The 22,598-nt window shown below is 47.3% G+C and overlaps 1 protein-coding gene across 1 annotated transcript; it reads left to right on the plus strand.

Annotated features, from left to right (window-relative positions):
- Positions 1–13,927: 13,927 nt before the first annotated feature.
- On the plus strand, positions 13,928–21,777 carry TRAPPC2L (trafficking protein particle complex subunit 2L). Its single transcript, XM_073583465.1, has 5 exons — positions 13,928–14,080; positions 14,738–14,910; positions 20,005–20,092; positions 20,254–20,333; positions 20,415–21,777. Exons 1-5 carry the CDS (start codon positions 13,973–13,975, stop codon positions 20,458–20,460), a joined length of 495 nt encoding a protein of 164 aa, XP_073439566.1. The 5' UTR covers positions 13,928–13,972; the 3' UTR covers positions 20,461–21,777.
- Positions 21,778–22,598: the final 821 nt, after the last annotated feature.

The following is a 22,598-nucleotide window of genomic DNA, read 5'->3' on the forward strand; positions in this document are numbered from 1 at the left end:
GGTTACAGGTCTACGTCTTTCTCCTTCTCTTCTCTTTCCCGTGCCAGCTGGCTCAGGTCACTGAGGCAGCTACAGCACTCCTTCCTCCATCCCTTCTTCCAGGGATCCCCCACTCCTCACTGAGTGGCTTCTCTACTCCGCCGACCTTCTGTCAGACGGCCCCCTAAGGGACTGACTTCCCGTCAGACTGATCCCTAATTTTAAACCTTCCCCATCTTTTATATGAATCTAAACTCCACCCACCTCCCAGCACATCTCGTGTTACGAAGCAAGGAATCACCAGAGGTGCTCTGCTACCCTCTAAGCATGAGCCGCAGTGTGATCAGTGCTGAACTATCCTGTGTGTGGGATGCAGGTGTTGGAGTGTGGAAAGGAGTTCCCTACTTACCAGGATGGTGAGGCACCACACCTTAGGAGAAGGTGCAGTACCTCTGTGGCGACTGAGCCTCAGGGGCCCCACATTATAACCTGAGGGGAGAGGGGCCAGGGGTTGCACATTGGGGGACAAGGGGCCGGATGCTATACACGGAGGAAGGTGTTGTGGGTTTTACACAGGGAAGGCAAGGAGCAGGGGGCTATACACCGGGGGGGGGGCGAGAGGCCGGATGTTATACGCCAGGGGTGAGGGGTTGGATGTTATACCCTGAGGGGGGAGGGGCCAGGGGTTGCACATTGGGGGACGAGGGGCCGGATGCTATACACGGAGGAAGGTGTTGTGGGTTTTACACAGGGAAGGCAAGGGGCAAGGGGCAGGGGGATATACACTGGGCGCGAGAGGCAGGATGTTATACTCCAAGGGTGAGGGGCCGGATGTTATCCCCAGGGGTGGCGAGAGGCCAGATGTTATACACTGTGGGGTTGGAGGGGAGGTTTGGTGCCAGATATTATACACCAGGAGGTGAGGGGCTGGATGTTATACACAGGGTCGCGAGGGGCTAGAGGTTATACACTGGGCGAGGTATTGGACATTAGACACCATGGGGACAAAGAGCTGGATGCTACACACCGGGGGGGGGGGGGGGGGGGGGAAGGGGACAGAGGTTATACACCAGGGTCAGGGGTTGGATATTTTATTACACGGGGGAGGGCAATGTGGCCGGTTGTTATACACTGGGGGCAGTAAGAGTAACTTTGCTGCTTTGATATGGCAGTTCCAGATCCAGACACATGTATTGGGGTGCAGAAGAGGTGCCGTGCAAGTGCCATGCCTTCAATTCAGGGGTTCCAGGACCGTCATGGATCACCGACTGCCTATCCTAAATCTAGGCCTGCAATGTACAACATTCCCAAAACATTCGTGCAAGGAGGATAAAATGATCATGAAGTTGAATAACTGTGGTAACGAACCTCAGCACGAGATGGCGCTGTACCCTCAGCCAGTGTTCTCCGCACATACAATATGGAAAAAGAATGATCAGAACTCTGCAAAACTGGTGTTTTCCCAAGATAATTCAGAGATCCCCAACTATATAAAGTTTTGCATTAATTGATAATCACATATTGAGCTACGAAGATTTAAAGGAGTTATCTAGACTTTAAGGGTATGTGCACACGCTGCGGATTCCGCTGCGTTTCCGCAGCGTTTTTGGCCGCTGCGGACCCGCAGCAGTTTTAGCTGCAGTGTACAGTACCATTGAAATGAATGTTAAAAAAAAAACGCTGTGTAGACGTTGCGGAAAAATCCGCGCGGATTTGCTGCGGTTTTGAAACCGCAGAAAGAAGTGACATGTCAATTCTTTCTGCGGAATCCGCAGCGGGTTCCTATCTCCACCATTGTGGAGATGGTGAATCCGCAGGACCAAACCGCAGTCAAAACTGCAGATAATCCGCAGGTCTTTTGACCTGCGGTTTATCTGCGGTTTTTGCAAAATCCGTGCGGATTAATCCGCAGCGGATTCCGCAGCGTCTGCACACACCCTTAAAGGGAAGATTTTTGCTATGTAATCCAATGTAGAGGCAGAGATCCTGATTCCAGCGATTTGTTACTGTTTCAATAAAATCAGTGTTTTATCAGCAGGAGATTATCACTACAGGATTAGGTTTCTCGTGCCTCCTGGTCCAACCATGGCCCCACCACTGATTGGCTGCTTTCTGTGTTACACTGTATATTGACAGAAAGCAGCCAATCAATGGTGTGGGTGGAGTTACACAGGGCTCAGCATTTGAGATCTGCAGAACAGAAAACTGTGATTATATATCACAACTGCTGCATCCAGTAAACTAAATGATACATCACAGGAATCAGGGTCTCTGCCTCTACATCATGCCATTGTCAAATTACTTATCAAAAATGGAGTGACAGATTCTCTTTAAAGTGGATATCAATATTAAATTGTCTGGAGATGATTTTTGGCCCCAATTAGTTGATTGAATGGACCACAGTGCTTATATTAGAAGGCCTTGGTGTCTTAATTGTTTACACTCCAATATTTACTAGTGGCTATGCTCAGTATTGCAGCTTTGTCCCATTAGAGGATCATTCCTATCTTCATAGATGGATATCATCGAATGGCGTTTATAAATACGAGCAATTTTGCAATTTACTGCATATTAAAATTTTCAGCCGTTCTTGAGATAGTCTCACCTTTTGCTTACAGCTCGCTGCTTTGGAGACCGACCACCGCTGCTAGACAGCAGAACATGCTCAGTGCTTACAAGCTATTTTCTATTGAGCTAGTAAGCGCTGTTTGGAAGTTGGACAAGATCTCTGTAATCTCCTAATCCCGGTGGAGCGCTTACAAACTAAACAGCAGCGGTAGTCAGTCTCCTAGGCAACAAGCTGTAAACAAAATAAAAGTGTTACTATCTCAAAAACGGAGGAAAAATTTAATAAGCAGTAAATTGGAAAAGTGCATGTTTTTACAAGCTCTATCCGACAATATTCATCTGTGAAGATGGGAATAACCCTTTAAAGGGAGAAAGCTGCAGTACCGAGCATAGCTGCTGCTAAAATACAATGCAAAAGTAGGTGTAAACAGCATAGAGGCAGCAATCCCTTGAAATAGCTGATGGACAGGGGCGCAGAGAGTCAGACCAGGATCGTCTCCATTATTTAGGTCTTACGTAATTCTGATGACAATATTACAAGAAGCGTTCCTGTATGTGGGACATATACACCCCTTGGTGAATATTCCAGCCACTCACCATGACAGCCAGGTCAAACAATTGCTGACAGGGTCGCCTCCAGAGAGCACCGAATCCCAGTGCAGGATCACGAAGGAAATCCTCTAGCTGTCATCAGCAGCGAACAAGTGGGACTTAGGGAATTACAGAACGTCGTGACAACACTGCAAAACTTAAAGGGCGCCCACTGCTGTGCATGTCCCCAACACGAAGACCATTTAGTAACCGCGATAAGGAGGCAAATGTTCCCGAAATGAAGCCCTGTTCACATTAGCATCATAAAACGGTGGTGCCATATGGAATCCCATATTGGGGATATAAGAGCTGTAAATCCCCCCCAAATTAAGGGTCAAAATTGGTACATTGGAACTGGGGGCAACAACCTATTTTGCGCATAATGCACATAATGGGGCACAACATTTTTCGGAGGAAGTCTGGGATTTCAAATGGTTAATATGGCACCTGTTTATAGCAGATCTAGTCCCTTTGGGTGCAGGATTAACCCCTCAAATGTCACAAGAGACATCCTAATGAGAGTGGAGATGGTAATGGAGCGATACGCCGGAGGTTCCGTTAGTCTCAGCCTCGCCGTGGAAATGTCGTACTGAAGGATGACCCCCCCCACAATATTTCCAAAGACCTGCCTTTACTGTCCCCTGGGGTCCGGAGCACAGGTGTGCAGTACACTTTCTTCATTTATTATAATTGCCCCTTTGGTGCTTGGCTGGGGCTTCCGGTGCAGGGGAGCAGCTGCGTATTAAGACACCAAGGTCACATTCCTGATGCTGGAGAGACCTGTGGGACCCCAGGTCTGGTTGCCTTGGACTGTCTACATAATGGCAGAAAAAGAAAAAAAAAAAAGCAAATCTTCTCCCATCTGTCACTGCATATAACAAGCAGAATGTATTCCTCTACTATACTGGTGCCGAAACCCTGGAGGAGCAATAGAGGAGCTTTGTACAGGGTATATACATCTGGGGTTTCTTGCTCCGTTCGTGGCGTCAAAAATACCGTAGGATCCAAGTCAAGTGTATCTGTAGGGGCACGTTCACATGGGTTGGATTTGCAGCAAATTTTCTGTCTGAAAAAAATCTGTCTCTTAGTACAGAAGTAGCATTGTGGCTTAAAATGTATATATATATATATATATATATATATATATATAAAAAAAAACATCCATATCTGAAATTGAGATTAAATTTTGCAGATTTTCACCGCTGATTTTATTCTTCACATCTGCGGCATTTTAAAGAAAAAATTTGTTGAGAAAAATTTGCAACGAAAAAATCTCGAGTGGCCAAAGTGTTACAAATGTCAGTAATCAGAGGTGACTTTGGATGTTAATTAAGGTCAGGAGAACAGCGGCCAAACTGGAAAAGGAAGAGCATTTTTTTAATTCATGAACCGCGTTTTCCATTTTGAAAAATTTTATGATTTTGAGACTTTTTAAAAGGGTTTTAAGCCAAATTTTTGATTTAAACACTTTGATGAATCTGGGCACATGTCTCCAGCTTCAGTCGGGAGGAAACGGAGGCGATCTCAATGAGAGTCACATCTTGATCCCTGGAGATAAATCGCTTCATTGATTCTGTGTCCTATGAAGATTTATCTCCGGAGATCGCAATTTTTCATCTTCACCATAATATCCGTTCACTTAATAGCCCTAATCAGGATGCTGGATCTATGGCCGCAGTGATATTGTCTCCCTCATATCTGGAGAGATGGGTTGTAAGTGGCACTTCTCATTGTCTCGCTGTAGTTTTGAATCAAGAAGAGGAATATTTGTTTTTGTCTTCTGAGTTTTAGGATATTTTATGCTTTAAATGGATCTTATGTGTTTCACCTCTGGCCATCAGCATTACATGCTGGGTCCACCATACATATTAGATGAATGTCAGATGAACCCAGTGATGATCTACTTACTGTGCATGGTGCTGTTCCAACTGTCCAAATTATAGGTACCTTTTAAGGAAGATAAGCTGTCAGCAAAAGTGTTCGGCAGTGGCTAGGGCAGTCAGAAGACAAAAAAGCATTTGGTTGTCATTTATTTAAAATGCTAGGACACTGACACAAAGACATAAAAAGCTAGACTGCAGTTTGCCAAAATCCTTCTGGGAAAGAGTAGTGAGACCAAGATACAGCTTTTTGGTAAAGCACATCATTCTGCTGTTTACCGAAAATGGAATCAGGCTTACAAAGAAAAGAACATAGTACCTACAGTCAAATATGGTGGAGTTCCTCTGGCACTGGATGCTTTGACTGTGTGCAGGCATCATGAAATGTGACAATTACCAAAGGATTTTGGGTGGCAATGTAGTGCCCAATATGACCTGGAGCAGTTTGCAAAAGAAGAGTTGGCCAAAATTCCAGTTGAGCGGCTTAAAAAGCGTGTTGATGGTTATAGGAAGAGATTTATTGCAGTTATTTATTCCAAAAAGTTTGCAACCAAGTATTAAGTTGAAGGTGCCAACAATTTTATCCTGCCCATTTTTGGGGTTTTGTGTGAAATTATGTCCAATTTGCCTTTTTTTCCTCTGTTTTTTTGGTGTGTTATTCCAATACACACAAAGGAAATACACATGCATATAACAAACATGTGTAATTGCAATAATTTTCTGGGAGAAATACTTCATTTTCTAGAACAATTTCAAGGATGCCAACACTTTCGGCCATGACTGTATATGGACATGGTTTGACCTGATGGAACAACCCTTTTAAGTCTATACAATACTTTGCAAATATATTTTTTTACTAACATTTTTTTAGGTTTTGTATTATACTAATATGGTTTTATACTAATCGATCTCCATCTTACTAAATCCTCTCCAATCTTTCCTGAATGCGGCAGTCAGGGTCGTACTTCTGTCCAGCTGATATAATGATGCGTCCACATTGTGCCAGTCATTGCACTGGTTACCCATCTGCTACAGAATACAATACAAACTTATCACGGTCACCCACAAAGCTTTCCATAGTGCTGCACCACCCTACATCTCCCTCATTTCTGTCTATCACCATACCCATGATCTCCAAAATGTTGCCCGGCGCCACATCTCCCTGTCATCTGTTCATCACCATATCTATGCTCTTCCCAGTGCTGCAGCACCCTAAATCTCCCACGTCATCTCTATCACCTTACTCATGCTCTCAATTCTGCTACTGATCTAAGACTAACATCTTCCATAATCTGAACTTCCTACTCCCATCTCCAAGACTTCTCTTGTGCTGTGTCATTTCTCTGGAATGCCTTACCCTGGGCAAACCAGCTGATTCACAGTTTCTCCATCACCTCCAAAGCTGGTTTCCTGATTGTTCCCACATTGCTGAATCTTGCAGTTCCTTGCTGGTTGATGGTTTATGGTGGCACACCAGTGTAGAAAAAAAGGGAATCTCTCACAATATATTCCAATAGATTAAGTCAGAAAGTAAAGTTTCTCTTACTATAGACTGCAAAAGATCAAGAAGTGAGCGGAGCCAGACCACCCATCAGAATAGCAACCCATCATTAATGTCCAATAAGTGACCGCCCGTATGGGGGCCTATTCTACAAAGAATGTGCAATGATTGGGTGGTCCTGCACTAGGCGTCAGTTTACGCTTTTGCCAAAAAAAAACAGTTTTGTCGTAGACGAAAATAAATAATGATCTTGGCGAGAATAAGAAAAGGCCGTTCCTAATAAATCCCATGCAAAACTACACTCAGCTCAAGTCGTACATGAATAAGTAATAACGCCGCCAAAAGGAAGACGTTCACCTTTCTCCTGGAAGACTCCTCGGAGGGTCAATGTATCATTATTATCTATGGCAGCCGGTCGCCAGGGAGGACGGTGTTGGGAGCCTGCCATTCTTACAATGTTCCAGGATTCCTATCGGTCCCTGCAGCCGCAATCATTATCTCCATTGTTACTTTGCAGCAAATTAAGTTATCAGTCTGTGAGTAGATGTAGAAAAATATAGACTGAAAAATCAGGAGGTGCGGCCTGTCTATTGTCTCATGTGGGGGCGCTGCGGCTGCCATTATTATGGGGGTTCTGTCTATTGTCTAATGTGGGGGCGCTGCGGCTGCCATAATTATGAGGGCTCTGACTGTCTATTGTCTCATGTGGGGGCGCTGCGGCTGCCATAATTATGGGGGTTCTGTCTATTGTCTAATGTGGGGGCGCTGCGGCTGCCATAATTATGAGGGCTCTGACTGTCTATTGTCTCATGTGGGGGCGCTGCGGCTGCCATTATTATGGGGGTTCTGTCTATTGTCTAATGTGGGGGCGCTGCGGCTGCCATAATTATGAGGGCTCTGACTGTCTATTGTCTCATGTGGGGGCGCTGCGGCTGCCATAATTATGGGGGTTCTGTCTATTGTCTCATGTGGGGGCGCTGCGGCTGTCATTATTATGGGGGCTCTGACTGTCTATTGTCTCATGTGGGAGCACTGTGGTTGCCATTATTGCGGGGACTCTGTCTATTGTCTCATGTGGGGGCGCTGCGGCTGTCATTTTTATGGGGGCTCTCGTTGTCTATTGTCTCATGTGGGGACGCTGCGGTTGCCATTATTATGAGGGCTCTGACTGTCTATTGTCTCATGTGGGGGCGCTGCGGCTGCCATTATAATGGGGGCTCTGACTGTCTATTGTCTCATGTGGGAGCGCTGTGGTTGCCATTATTGCGGGGATTCTGTCTATTGTCTCATGTGGGGGCGCTGCGGCTGTCATTATTTTGAGGGCTCTGACTGTCTATTGTCTCATGTGGGAGCGCTGTGGTGGCCATTATTGCGGGGGCTGTCTATTGTCTCATGTGGGGGCGCTGCGGCTGTCATTATTATGGGGGCTCTGACTGTCTATTGTCTCATGTGGGGGCGCTGCGGCTGGCATTATTATGGGGGCACAGTCTGTCTATTGTCTCATGTGGGGGCGTTGCGGCTGTCAATATTATGGGGGCTCTGACTGTCTATTGTCTCATGTGGGAGCGCTGTGGTTGCCATTATTACGGGGGCTCTGTCTATTGTCTCATGTGGGGGCGCTGCGGCTGTCACTATGGAGGCTCTGACTGTCTATTGTCTCGTGGGGGCGCTGTGGTTGCCATTATTATGAGGGCTCTGACTGTCTATTGTCTCATGTGGGGGCGCTGCGGCTGACATTATTATGGGGGTTCTGTCTATTGTCTCATGTGGTGGCGCTGCAGCTGTCATTATTATAGTATGGGGTTCTGTCTATTGTCTCATGTGGGGGCACTGCGGCTGCCATTATTATGAGGGTTCTGACTGTCTATTGTCTCATGTGGGAGCGCTGTGGTTGCCATTATTGCGAGGGCTCTGTCTATTGTCTCATGTGGAGGCGGCTGCCATTAGCCATTATTATGGGGGCTCTGATTGTCTATTGTCTCATGTGGGGGCGCTGCGGTTGCCATTATTATGAGGGCTCTGACTGTTTATTGTCTCATGTGGGGGTGCTGCGGCTTACATTATTAGTGGGGCACAGTCTGTCTATGTATTGTCAAATGTGGGGGCGCTGCGGCTGTCATTATTATGGGGGCTCTGACTGTCTATTGTCTCATGTGGGAGCGCTGTGGTTGCCATTATTACGGGGGCTCTGTTTATTGTCTCATGTGGGGGCGCTGCGGCTGTCACTATGAAGGCTCTGACTGTCTATTGTCTCATGTGGGGGTGCTGCGGTTGCCATTATTGTGAGGGCTCTGTCTATTGTCTCGTGGGGGCGCTGCGGCTGTCACTATGGAGGCTCTGACTGTCTATTGTCTCATGTGGGGGTGCTGCGGCTGTTATTATTATGGGGGCTCTGACTATCTATTGTCTCATGTGGGGGTGCTGCAGCAGTCATTATTATGGGGGCTCTATCTTTTGTCTCATGTGGGAGCGCTGCGGCTGCCATTATTATGAGGGCTCTGCCTATTGTCTCATGTGGGGGTGCTGCAGCTGTCATTATTGTGGGGGTACTGCCTGGCTATTGTCTCATGTGGGGGCGCTGCAGCTGTCATTATTATGGAGGCTCTGGCTGTCCCTTACAGGGGGCACTGCTGTTGCCATTATTATGGAGGCTCTGTATGTCTCTTATGGGGGCACTTCTGCTGTCATTATTATGGGGGGCTGTCTCTTATGGGGGCACTGCTGCTGCCATTATTATGGAGGCTCTGGCTGTTGCTTGTGGGGGACACTGCTGTCATTATTATGGAGGCTCTGGCTGTCTCTTGTGGGGGACAATGCTGTCATTATTATGGAGGCTCTGTCTGTCTCTTATGGGGACACTGCTGTCATTATTATGGAGGCTCTGGCTGTCTCTTGTGGGGGACACTGCTGTCATTATTATGGAGGCTCTGGCTGTCTCTTGTGGGGGACACTGCTGTCATTATTATGGAGGCTCTGGCTGTCTCTTGTGGGGCACTGCTGCTGTCATTATTATGGGGACACTGCTGCTGCCATTATTGGGGCCTGGCTGTCCTTTACAGGGGGCACTGCTGCTGTCATTATGATGGGGGCTCTGGCTGTCTCTTGTGGGGGACACTGCTGTCATTATTATGGAGGCTCTGGCTGTCTCTTGTGGGGGACAATGCTGTCATTATTATGGAGGCTCTGTCTGTCTCTTATGGGGACACTGCTGTCATTATTATGGAGGCTCTGGCTGTCTCTTGTGGGGGACACTGTTGTCATTATTATGGAGGCTCTGGTTGTCTCTTATGGGGACACTGCTGTCATTATTATGGAGGCTCTGGCTGTCTCTTGTGGGGGACACTTCTGTCATTATGGAGGCTCTGGCTGTCTCTTGTGGGGACACTGCTGTCATTATTATGGAGGCTCTGGCTGTCTTGTGGGGCACTGCTGCTGTCATTATTATGGAGGCTCTGGCTGTCTTGTGGGGCACTGCTGCTGTCATTATTATGGGGGCACTGCTGCTGCCATTATTGGGACCTGGCTGTCCCTTACAGGGGGCACTGCTGCTGTCATTATGATGGGGGCTCTGGCTGTCTCTTGTGGGGGGACACTGCTGTCATTATAATGGAGGCTCTGGCTGTCTCTTGTGGGGGACAATGCTGTCATTATTATGGAGGCTCTGGCTGTCTCTTATGGGGACACTGCTGTCATTATTATGGAGGCTCTGGCTGTCTCTTGTGGGGACACTGCTGTCATTATTATGGAGGCTCTGGCTGTCTCTTGTGGGGGACACTGCTGTCATTATTATGGAGGCTCTGGCTGTCTCTTGTGGGGGACACTGCTGTCATTATTATGGAGGCTCTGGCTGTCTCTTGTGGGGGACACTGCTGTCATTATTATGGAGGCTCTGGCTGTCTCTTGTGGGGCACTGCTGCTGTCATTATTATGGGGACACTGCTGCTGCCATTATTGGGGCCTGGCTGTCCCTTACAGGGGGCACTGCTGCTGTCATTATGATGGGGGCTCTGGCTGTCTCTTGTGGGGGGCACTGCTGTCATTATTATGGAGGCTCTGGCTGTCTCTTGTGGGGGACACTGCTGTCATTATTATGGGGGCTCTGGCTGTCTCTTGTGGGGCACTGCTGCTGTCATTATTATGGGGACACTGCTGCTGCCATTATTGGGGCCTGGCTGTCCCTTACAGGGGGCACTGCTGCTGTCATTATTATAGAGGCTCTGGCTGTCTCTTGTGGGGCACTGCTGCTGTCATTATGATGGGGGCTCTGGCTGTCTCTTGTGGGGGACACTGCTGTCATTATTATGGAGGCTCTGGCTGTCTCTTGTGGGGCACTGCTGCTGTATGATGGGGGCTCTGGCTGTCTCTTGTGGGGGACACTGCTGTCATTATTATGGAGGCTCTGGCTGTCTCTTGTGGGACACTGCTGCTGTCATTATTATGGGGACACTGCTGCTGCCATTATTGGGGCCTGGCTGTCCCTTACAGGGGGCACTGCTGCTGTCATTATGATGGGGGCTCTGGCTGTCTCTTGTGGGGGACACTGCTGTCATTATGATGGGGGCTCTGGCTGTCTCTTGTGGGGGACACTGCTGTCATTATTATGGAGGCTCTGGCTGTCTCTTGTGGGGAACACTGCTGTCATTATTATGGAGGCTCTGGCTGTCTCTTGTGGGGCACTGCCGCTGTCATTATGATGGGGGCTCTGGCTGTCTCTTGTGGGGGACACTGCTGTCATTATTATGGAGGCTCTGGCTGTTTCTTGTGGGGCACTGCTGCTGTCATTATGATGGGGGCTCTGGCTGTCTCTTGTGGGGACACTGCTGTCATTATTATGGAGGCTCTGGCTGTCTCTTGTGGGGCACTGCTGCTGTCATTATGATGGGGGCTCTGGCTGTCTCTTGTGGGGGACACTGCTGTCATTATGATGGGGGCTCTGGCTGTCTCTTGTGGGGCACTGCTGCTGTCATTATGATGGGGGCTCTGGCTGTCTCTTGTGGGGGACACTGCTGTCATTATTATGGAGGCTCTGGCTGTCTCTTGTGGGGCACTGCTGCTGTCATTATGATGGGGGCTCTGGCTGTCTTTTGTGGGGGACACTGCTGTCATTATTATGGAGGCTCTGGCTGTCTCTTGTGGGGGACACTGCTGTCATTATTATGGAGGCTCTGGCTGTCTCTTGTGGGGACACTGCTGTCATTATTATGGAGGCTCTGGCTGTTTCTTGTGGGGCACTGCTGCTGTCATTATGATGGGGGCTCTGGCTGTCTCTTGTGGGGACACTGCTGTCATTATTATGGAGGCTCTGGCTGTCTCTTGTGGGGCACTGCTGCTGTCATTATGATGGGGGCTCTGGCTGTCTCTTGTGGGGGACACTGCTGTCATTATTATGGAGGCTCTGGCTGTCTCTTGTGGGGCACTGCTGCTGTCATTATGATGGGGGCTCTGGCTGTCTTTTGTGGGGGACACTGCTGTCATTATTATGGAGGCTCTGGCTGTCTCTTGTGGGGGACACTGCTGTCATTATTATGGAGACTCTGGCTGTCTCTTGTGGGGGACACTGCTGTCATTATTATGGAGGCTCTGGCTGTCTCTTGTGGGGGACACTGCTGTCATTATTATGGAGACTCTGGCTGTCTCTTGTGGGGGGCACTGCTGTAATTATTATGGAGGCTCTGGCTGTCTCTTGTGGGGGACACTGCTGTCGCCCTCATTATGGAGGCTCTGGCTGTTTTTTACAGGTAAGGTAACACTGCTGCTGCCATTATTATGGGGTATCGCTGTCCCTTACAGGCTTTGGCTGACTCTTGTGGGGGACACTGCTGTCATTATTATGGAGGCTCTGGCTGTCTCTTGTGGGGCACTGCTGCTGTCATTATTATGGGGACACTGCTGCTGCCATTATTGGGGCCTGGCTGTCCCTTACAGGGGGCACTGCTGCTGTCATTATGATGGGGGCTCTGGCTGTCTCTTGTGGGGGGCACTGCTGTCATTATTATGGAGGCTCTGGCTGTCTCTTGTGGGGGACACTGCTGTCATTATTATGGGGGCTCTGGCTGTCTCTTGTGGGGCACTGCTGCTGTCATTATTATGGGGACACTGCTGCTGCCATTATTGGGGCCTGGCTGTCCCTTACAGGGGGCACTGCTGCTGTCATTATTATAGAGGCTCTGGCTGTCTCTTGTGGGGCACTGCTGCTGTCATTATGATGGGGGCTCTGGCTGTCTCTTGTGGGGACACTGCTGTCATTATTATGGAGGCTCTGGCTGTCTCTTGTGGGGCACTGCTGCTGTATGATGGGGGCTCTGGCTGTCTCTTGTGGGGGACACTGCTGTCATTATGATGGGGGCTCTGGCTGTCTCTTGTGGGGCACTGCTGCTGTATGATGGGGGCTCTGGCTGTCTCTTGTGGGGGACACTGCTGTCATTATGATGGGGGCTCTGGCTGTCTCTTGTGGGGCACTGCTGCTGTATGATGGGGGCTCTGGCTGTCTCTTGTGGGGGACACTGCTGTCATTATTATGGAGGCTCTGGCTGTCTCTTGTGGGGGACACTGCTGTCATTATTATGGAGGCTCTGGCTGTCTCTTGTGGGGGACACTGCTGTCATTATTATGGAGGCTCTGGCTGTCTCTTGTGGGGGACACTGCTGTCATTATTATGGAGGCTCTGGCTGTCTCTTGTGGGGGGCACTGCTGTCATTATTATGGAGGCTCTGGCTGTCTCTTGTGGGGGACACTGCTGTCATTATTATGGAGGCTCTGGCTGTCTCTTGTGGGGGGCACTGCTGTAATTATTATGGAGGCTCTGGCTGTCTCTTGTGGGGGGCACTGCTGTCATTATTATGGAGGCTCTGGCTGTCTCTTGTGGGGGGCACTGCTGTCATTATTATGGAGGCTCTGGCTGTCTCTTGTGGGGGGCACTGCTGTCATTATTATGGAGGCTCTGGCTGTCTCTTGTGGGGGGCACTGCTGTCATTATTATGGAGGCTCTGGCTGTCTCTTGTGGGGGGCACTGCTGTCATTATTATGGAGGCTCTGGCTGTCTCTTGTGGGGGGCACTGCTGTCGCCCTCATTATGGAGGCTCTGGCTGTCTTTTACAGGGAACACTGCTGCTGCCATTATTATGGGGTATCGCTGTCCCTTACAGGCTTTGGCTGACTCTTGTCGGTTCGCTGGCTGTCTCTGGTGGAGGCACAGGTTATATCTCATGGAGGCACCGCTGTCGCCCTCATTATGGAGGCTCTGGCTGTCTCCTGTGGGGCACTGGCTTGTTCTTGTGGGGGCGCAGGTCACATCACTGCTGCTAGACGTGGGATAACACTAATAAAAGGCGGGAAATCCACATGCTTCATTGAACACGAGCGCGAGTCGATAACGACGACTACTTTGGACTCGCGCAGCCTCCGTAACTGCAGCAAACACCCACGTGATCACCGTGTCTCGTGAACCCAGGCCATGTCGCGGAGGCGGAGTCATGTGACCGGTAGTGTAACGTCCTGGGTGGGTTGTTGTTTTTGTGGGAGGACCAAGATGGCGGTGTGTGTGGCTGTCATCGCTAAGGAGGTGAGCAGACCTGTGCGATCTCGGCTGATTCCGCTGATCCACCTCGTGCAGGTCTATGACGGAGGAGACCTGCAGGGCAGCTGTGGTCTAATCTGAAGCTGATGTTGGTCTTGTTGAGACTTGTAGTCCCCCAACCCACATTGGGCTTGACAACTCAGTGGTGCCGCTTCTAGTTTCTGATCGTGAAGCTATGCTGGGAGTTGTAGTGCTTCGCAATTCCATTTAGCATGTGCTGTTGATATGCTGGGAGTTGTGGTTCACTGTCGAGTTTTCCAGATCCCAGCATGCATCTGGTGTTTTATCTTTGTGGGGGAGTGTTGGGAGTTGTAGTGTATCTAATTTAAAACAACTCCTAGTATTTATCTGCTATGTTTTTATTATCTGCTGGGAGTTGTAGTTGTCCAGAGCTTTTTTTTAAACTCCCACAATGCCCTTGGCAGTTCAATGTTCTGGAAGGTATGCTGGGAGTTGTAGTTGCCCATAGGTTTTTGCATCTGCTGTTATATGCTTGGGAGTTGTAGTTTGTGTCTAGACCCTATAATGAATGAATCACGGCGCGTAATGAAGGGGCTGGAGAGGCGGCACGGCCGTGACATGAGGGTCTCATCAGGACCCTGACGCTGTAATAATAACTCACTGTGTTGGTCTGTGTTGCAGAACTATCCCCTCTACATCCGCAGCATTCCCACCGAGAACCAGCTGAAGTTCCACTACACGGTGCACACCTCCCTGGACGTGGTGGATGAGAAGATTTCCGCCATGGGGAAGGCGCTGGTGGATCAAAGAGAACTTTACTTGGGACTGCTATATCCCACAGAAGACTACAAAGTGTATCCTCCATAGGAGAAACCCCTGCTCTGAATAGGGAGAGGGGAGGAAGTGGCATCTGGTGAAAACTACAACTCCCAGCATGCTCAGCAAGAGCCTGAAGCTGCCAGAGCTTAGTCCACAACCGTTGGGGAGCTGCAGTTTATGTGCACAGTATTTTTTTTTCTTTTTTAAGCGCTTTAACCCCTTCACGACCAATGATGCCACATAGGCGTCATGAAACCTGGTACAAATCTGACCAGTGACGCCTATGTGCCTATGTGGCGTCATGACTTTAAAGCCCCCCTGCGGGTCGGGTGACCGGGGTCACTGAAAGGTCACCCGACCCGCAGATACAGGGGGCTTTGTAATTCACCACAGGGGGCGTGGCTTCGCCCCCACGTGGCTACGATCGCTCTGATTGGCTGTTAAAAGTGAAAGCCAATCAGAGCGATAGTAATATTTCATCAATGAAAACTGATGAAATATTACAATCCAGCCATGTCCGACGCTGTTGTAGCATCGGACATGGCTGGAGACACCGATTCCACCCCCCCTACTGGCGATCGCCCCCCCCCCCCCCCCCCCGCAACTGAATGACAGCGGCGATCTGCCGCCGCTGTCATCATCTGCCCCCCCTCCCATTCCCTCTGCTCCCCGCCAGCCTCCGATTCCCCCCCCGGTACCTCCTGAGTCCCCGGTGTCCCTCGGGTCCGGATGATGGGCGCCGCCATCTTGGAAAATGGCGGGCACTTGCGCAGTGCGCCCGCCCGATTCTGCCGGCTGCAGATTCCATTCTTTCATTTTGATCACTCTCACAGTGATCAAAATGAAAGAAAAAGTAAATAAACCCCCCGATTATCACCGCCATAGGTAGGCTCAACTAATAAAATAAAGAAAATATGTTTATTTTTATTTTTCCATTAGGGTTATGGTTGCAGAGAGGGTTAGGGTTGGAAAGAGGTTAGACTTGTGGTTAGGGTTGGGATTAGGGGTACGGTTAGGGTTATGGTTAGAGTTGGGATTAGGGTTAGGGGTGTGTTGGGGTTAGGGGGGAAGTTAGAATTGATGGGTTTCCACTGTTTAGGCACATCAGGGGGTCTCCAAACGCGACATGGTGCAACCATTGATTCCAGCCAATTTTGCGTTCAAAAAGTTAAACGGTGCTTCCTCCCTTCCAAGCCCCGACGTGTCCCCAAACAGTGGTTTACACCAACATATGGGGTATCAGCGTACTCAGGAAAAATTGCACAACAACTTTGGGGGTCTAATTTCTCCTGGTACCCTTGGGAAAATAAAAAATTGGTGGCTAAAAAAATATTTTTGTGGAAATTTTTTTTTTTTATTTTCACGTCTCTGCGTTATAAACTTCTGTGAAGCAATTGGAGGTCCAAATGCTCACCAGGCATCTAGACAAGTTATTTGGGAGGTCTAGTTTCCAAAATGGGGTCACTTGTGGGGGGTTTCTATTGTTTAGGCACACAGGGGCTCTGCAAACGTAACGACGACCGCAGATTTCAAAATGCCACTACTTCCATTCCGAGCCCTTATGTGTGCCCAAACAATAGTCCCCCCCCCCCCCCCCCCATATATGGGGCACCAGCGTACTCAGGACAAACTGTACAACAACTTTTGGGGTCCAATTTATCCTGCCACCCTTGTGAAAAAAAAATTGCTGGCTAAAAATCATTTTTTTTTTGAGGAAAAAAAATATTTTTTATTTTCACGTCTCTGTTATAAACTTCTGTGAAGCACTTGGGGGTTCAAGGTGCTCACCACACATCTAGATAAGTTCCTTGGGGGGGTCTAGTTTCCAAAATGGGGTCACTTGTGGGGGGTTTCTACAGTTTAGGTACATCAGGGGTTCTGCAAATGTAACATGATGCCCGCAGACCATTCCATCAAAGTCAGCATTTCAAAATGTCACTACTTCCCTTCCGAGCCCCGACGTGTGCCCAAACAGTGGTCCCCCCCCCCCACATGTGGGGTACCAGCGTACTCAGGACAAACTGGACAATAAATTTTGGGGTCTAATTTATCCTGCTACCCTTGTGAAAATAAAAAATTGCGCACTAAAAAATAATAATTTTTTGAGGGAAAAAAAAAATATTTTTATTTTCACGGCTCTGCGTTATAAACTTTTGTGAAGCACTTGGGGGTTCAAGGTGCTCACTACACATCTAGATAAGTTCCTTAGGGAGTCTAGTTTCCAAAATGGGGTCATTTGTGGGGGAGCTCCAATGTTTAGGTGCACAGGGGTTCTCCAAACTCGACATGGTGTCCGATAGCGATTGGAAGTAATTTGCATTTCAAAAAGTCAAATGGTGCTCCTTCCCTTCTGAGCCCTGCTGTGTGCCCAAACAGTGGTCCCCCCCCCCACATATGGGGTACCAGCGTACTCAGGACAAACTGGACAACAAGATTTGTGGTCCAATTTCTCCTGTTAACCTTGTGAAAATTAAAAATAGCGTGCTAAAAATCATTTTTGAGGAAAAAAAAATTATTTTTTATTTTCACTGCTCTACGTTATAAACTTTTGTGAAGCACTTGGGGGTTCAAAGTGCTCACCACACATCTAGAGAAGTTCCTTAGGGGGTCTAGTTTCCAAAATGAGGTCATTTGTGGGGGAGCTCCAATGTTTAGGTACACAGGGGCTCTCCAAACTCGACATGGTGTCCGATAGCGATTGGAGCTAATTTTCCATTCAAAAAGTCAAATGGTGCTCCTTGCCTTCCGGGCCCTGCCGTGCACCCAAACAGTGGTTTATGACCACATATGAGGTATCGGTGTACTCAGGAGAAATTGCTCAACAAAATTTAGGATCCATTTTATCCTGTTGCCCATGTGAAAATGAAAAAACTGAGGCTGAAAGAAAATTTTTGTGAAAAAAAAAAAAGTATTTTTTTTTTTTTCTACAGATCAATTTGTGAAGCACCTGGGGGTTCAAAGTGATCACTATGCATCTAGATAAGTTCCTTGGGGGGTCTAGTTTCCAAAATGGGGTCACTTGTGGAGGAGCTCCAATGTTTATGCACACAGGGGCTCTCCAAACGCGACATGGCAAGCGCTAAATATTCCAGCATATTTTCCATTCAAAAAGTCAAATGGTGCTCCTTCCCTTCTGAGCCCTGCTGTGCACCCAAACAGTGGTTTATGACCACATATGAGGTATCGGTGTACTCAGGAGAAATTGCCCTACAAATTTTAGGATCCATTTTATCCTGTTTCCCATGTGAAAACGAAAAAATTGATGCTAAAAGAAAATTTTTGTTGGAAAAATTAAAATGTCCATTTTTTTCTTTCCACATTGCTTTACTTCCTGTGAAGCACCTGAAGGGTTAATAATCTTCTAGAATGCAGTTTTGAGTAGCTTGAGGGGTGCAGTTTTTAGAATGGTGTAACTTTTGGGTATTTTCTGCCATATAGACCCCTCAAAGTGACTTCAAATGTGAGGTGGTCCCTAAAAAAAAATGGTTTTGTAAATTTTATTGTAAAAATGAGAAATCGCTGGTCAACTTTTAACCCTTATAACTTCCTAACAAAAAAATATTTTGTTTCTAAAATTGTGCTGATGTAAAGTAGACATGTGGGAAATGTTATTTAGTAACTATTTTGTGTCACATAACTCTCTGGTTTAACAGAATAAAAACTCAAAATTTGAAAATTGCAAAATTTTCGCCAAATTTCTGATTTTTTGACAAATAAATGCAAAAATTATCAACCTAAATTTACCACTAACATGAAGCCCAATATGTCAGGTAAAAACAATCTCAGAATCGCTGAAGCGTTCCTGAGTTATTACCTCATAAAGGGACACTGGTCAGAATTGCAAAAAATGGCCTGGTCATTAAGGTCAAAATAGGCTTGGTCATGAAGGGGTTAATTACCCTCCCTGGGTCCAGTGGCGAGTCTCAACTGCTGCTTCCGGTATCTTAATGTCTGTCACATCGATATCGTTGCAGCCATTAATTGACTTTCCCCAGTTGATGTTATTCACTGATTAGCTGCAGCGTTTTGACATCACCCTGCAGACAATACCATGAGCCGCGTTGGACCTGGGGAGGATGAGTAAGGCTATGTGTACACGTACCGGAACTCTCGCGGAAATTACCGCGAGAGTTCCGGAATTCCAGTCCGCGGGAAAATCGCATTTTAAATTCCCGCGATTTTCCCGCGAAAAAACTAGCATTTTGCAAGCGTATTTAGCTTGCAGAATGCTGGCGTTTTCCAAGCGATCTGTAGCATCGCTTGGAGAACTGACTGACAGGTTGGTCACACTCATCAAACACAGTGTTTGACGAGTGTGACCAACTTTTTACTACTGAGGCCGCCTATGCAGCATCAGTAGTAAAAGATAGAATGTAAAAAAAAAAATAAAAAATGGTGTTATTCTTACCTTCCGACGTCCCGCGCAGCCGGTCCCAGTAATCCTTTGCGAAAATGCCCGCGATGACGTCCGTTCTCGCGGGATCGCGATGTTTCGCGGTAATTCGCGATGACGTTGCGCGAATGACCGCGAGACTTCGCGATCACGGACGCCATCGCGGGCATTTTCGCAAAGGCTTACTGGGAACGGGAGCATGGAGAGAAGCGGGAAGGCTGTGCGGGACGTCGGAGGGTGAGAACAACAATATTTTTTATTTTTAAATTCTATTTTTTACAGGGATATGGTACCCAAAGCCCGGAGGACAGTCTCCTCTCCTCCGGACCGTGGGTACCATCTGCAATTGTTCTGCTTACTTTCCGCATGGTGTGCACAGCCACATGCGGGAAGTAAGCGGAACAATGCATTCCTATGGGTGCGGGATCGCCGCGATTCCGCAAATTAATGAGCATGCTGCGTTTACCGCGAAGCGATTCCGCCGCGGTAAAAACCGCAGCATTAGCACAGCATTGCGGAATCCCATAGGAATGCATGGGATGCTTATTTTTCGCGGCAAAATCGCGCGGTTAAAACCGCCGCGGAAACGCGAAAAAAACGCCACGTGTGAACTCAGCCTAAAGAAAACTTAGTTGTTTAATACAAACTGCATGGGAGATAGGGGTTTTCTAAAACCTGAAAACGCCTCTAACCTACCAAAAATATTGGATAGGATCTTCCTTAATGTTGTCTTCAGTTATGGCTATGTCACAAACTCCAAAGTCAAGTTTGTCATGGTGGTGGACTCCTCAAACACGGCTCTCCGGGACAACGAGATTCGTAGTGTGAGTACACGACGCGCCGACCTCTGATTATTTGTGTTAGGTAATTGCATCTATGGCAATATGTGTATTAGGAAAATGCATGTCTAGCAATTCCATAACCTACAAGAGGAGATTGATGACATTTAGATATTATTCATTGATCCCTTTATTTAACCCATTAGATGTTCCGTAAGCTTCATAACTCCTATACAGATGTTATGTGCAACCCCTTCTATAACCCCGGAGACCCCATTCAATCACGGTAAGTCTTCAAGATAAATTGCTAAATTTCCACTTGCTGGGTCATATGCTTTGCTTTTCTGATCTTTTCTTTTATTTTCAGATCCTTTGATAACACAGTCACCTCCATGATGGTAGCAGCGTGCTGAACTGCGTCCTCAGATCATATTAAAGTGTCCAATTCCTATAACTTTGTATTCACAGCACATATGTCTGGTTACTGTGGACCGATCTGGTTACTGCTGAACAAACCTATAATCTACTGGTCCTACACGTGTAACATGGCAGGAGTATATCATACAACAGACTTATCTGCATATGTGCATGAGATGCAAGGAAATTGCTGTAGGGGGTTTTCTGGGACTTTAAGGGAAGAGGCGACGAGGATTGCAAGGCTCAGGCTGGCAGTCGGCACTCTCGACCCGAGCGTGACAGCTCCATAGAAATACATGCTGTCACAATTGGGTCAGGAGATCCGCCGTCCAGTCTGAGCATTGCATTACGATTCTCGTCCTAGTTCTACAGCTGTCTTTTTTTTTTTTCTCTAATAGTGATGACCTATAGTTAAGACAGGTTATTAATGAGATCTGTGGGCGAAGGACTCCCATGACCCCCAACGATCAGCTGTATGAAGGTGTCATGGCACGGAGCCCTACATTGTGTAGCTGCTGTGAACGGTACACTTATGATCAGCGAGTCTGATCTCCATCAATATTAAAGTTCCTTTAAGGGCTATTCCAGGTTGGCTCACTTTCAGATCAGTGTTTTTGTAGGGTCAGTGATGTCACACACATGACCCAGCAGGTTTCGGTAGAGGTGATTACACCAGCGTCACTCCTGATGCAGAAGGGAATGGAGCAGAATAGCCCTTTTATTTATCCATACGTTTACTAATGGTTATCACCCCCTAATAGGACTCATTCAATTGTATCTATTGCATGAGCACCAACTAATGTATTACTCACCCTATTTTGCACAAATCTTTCATAGGCTGCATCAACCCATCAGTGTGACAATTCCTAGCGCAGATTTAGTTTTCTTTCTTCCTTGGACCCCATAGAGTAGCATTGATGTGTGATCCACTGAACTTGTTCTGTTTTCATCAGTCTTGCTGATGAGACTTGACCATTAAAGTTTGTGGATCCCTATAAAACAGATGCCAGGAAGGCAGACTCTGTGCATCAGCATCTCATTATTTAACTTAGATTTTTATCTATTTTAAGACTTACCAGTTTCAGAGAAAAAAAAAAAAACTAAAAAAGTAACTACGATAAAACCTGAGACCACAACACACTGATGTGTGAATGTAGCCTTCCAAAAAAACGACATGTAAATGAGTAGTGCTAGAACCATCTCCTCCTGTCCAAACTTGCAGAAGGGTCAGTAAATGTCCCTATACTATGAATTAATGTTCATCTTTTCTGGTGTATGTGATGTCTGGAATAAATGTAAACTGTACAATGTAAGTTTTATTCTTGTGCATTAATCCACACGCTCTGAATGGCATGTAACACATGAAAACAATCATTTAAAAGGGCCATATAAATACGCAATGTTGCATCTGTTCCTGAGGGTTGAAGGGATATTGGTCTCATGGAATACCTCTTTATTTCCAGATTTAAAGCAGATTTTATTGGAATTTCCCATGGATCTTGCTTTTAACCGATATTTCATGAGAACATTTTCACACCACATCCAAAATCTGCATATGTGCAACTCTTGTACGTATAAACTAAGGACAAGGATCAAAAACAGTGATCCTTGTCCTTAGTTTATCCATACAAAAGTGCTTGAATAATTTGTTTGCGTCCCCACAGCTGCTTGACAGCCGCAACACATGCAGCTATTGCCTGTTTGTTAGTCAATCTCTGCATGCGATGCACCTGTCTAGCAGCAGTGGTGTCTCGTACATGTTAGGAGCATGCTCAGATAACACTGTATCCAAGCACTCACTAATAGTGTCCTTAAAGTTGCTTTGCACAAATCAGGCACAATACATGCATGCACCAATACAATATGTTTTGGGGCAGATAACTCAGCAACCCTATTCTCATTTTGTGCCTAAAGCATTCAAATGACTGTACTCCAGCTACACTGACTGGTGGGGATTTTATTGCTGGGACCTGCTTAGATTCTAAGGACAGTCATACGGCTGTATAACTCAGATGAGGACTGCAATGTAAGGCCGGGGGTCACACTAGCGAGGAATACGGACGAGTGAGAGGCGCTAACAGCACGCATTACACACGGACCAATGATTCTCTATGGGGCAGCTCCCAACAGCCGT

Source organism: Dendrobates tinctorius, unplaced genomic scaffold (genome assembly GCF_039654945.1).
Source record: "Dendrobates tinctorius isolate UK_male_01 unplaced genomic scaffold, ASM3965494v1 ptg000009l, whole genome shotgun sequence".
Taxonomy (NCBI): Eukaryota; Metazoa; Chordata; class Amphibia; order Anura; family Dendrobatidae; genus Dendrobates; species Dendrobates tinctorius.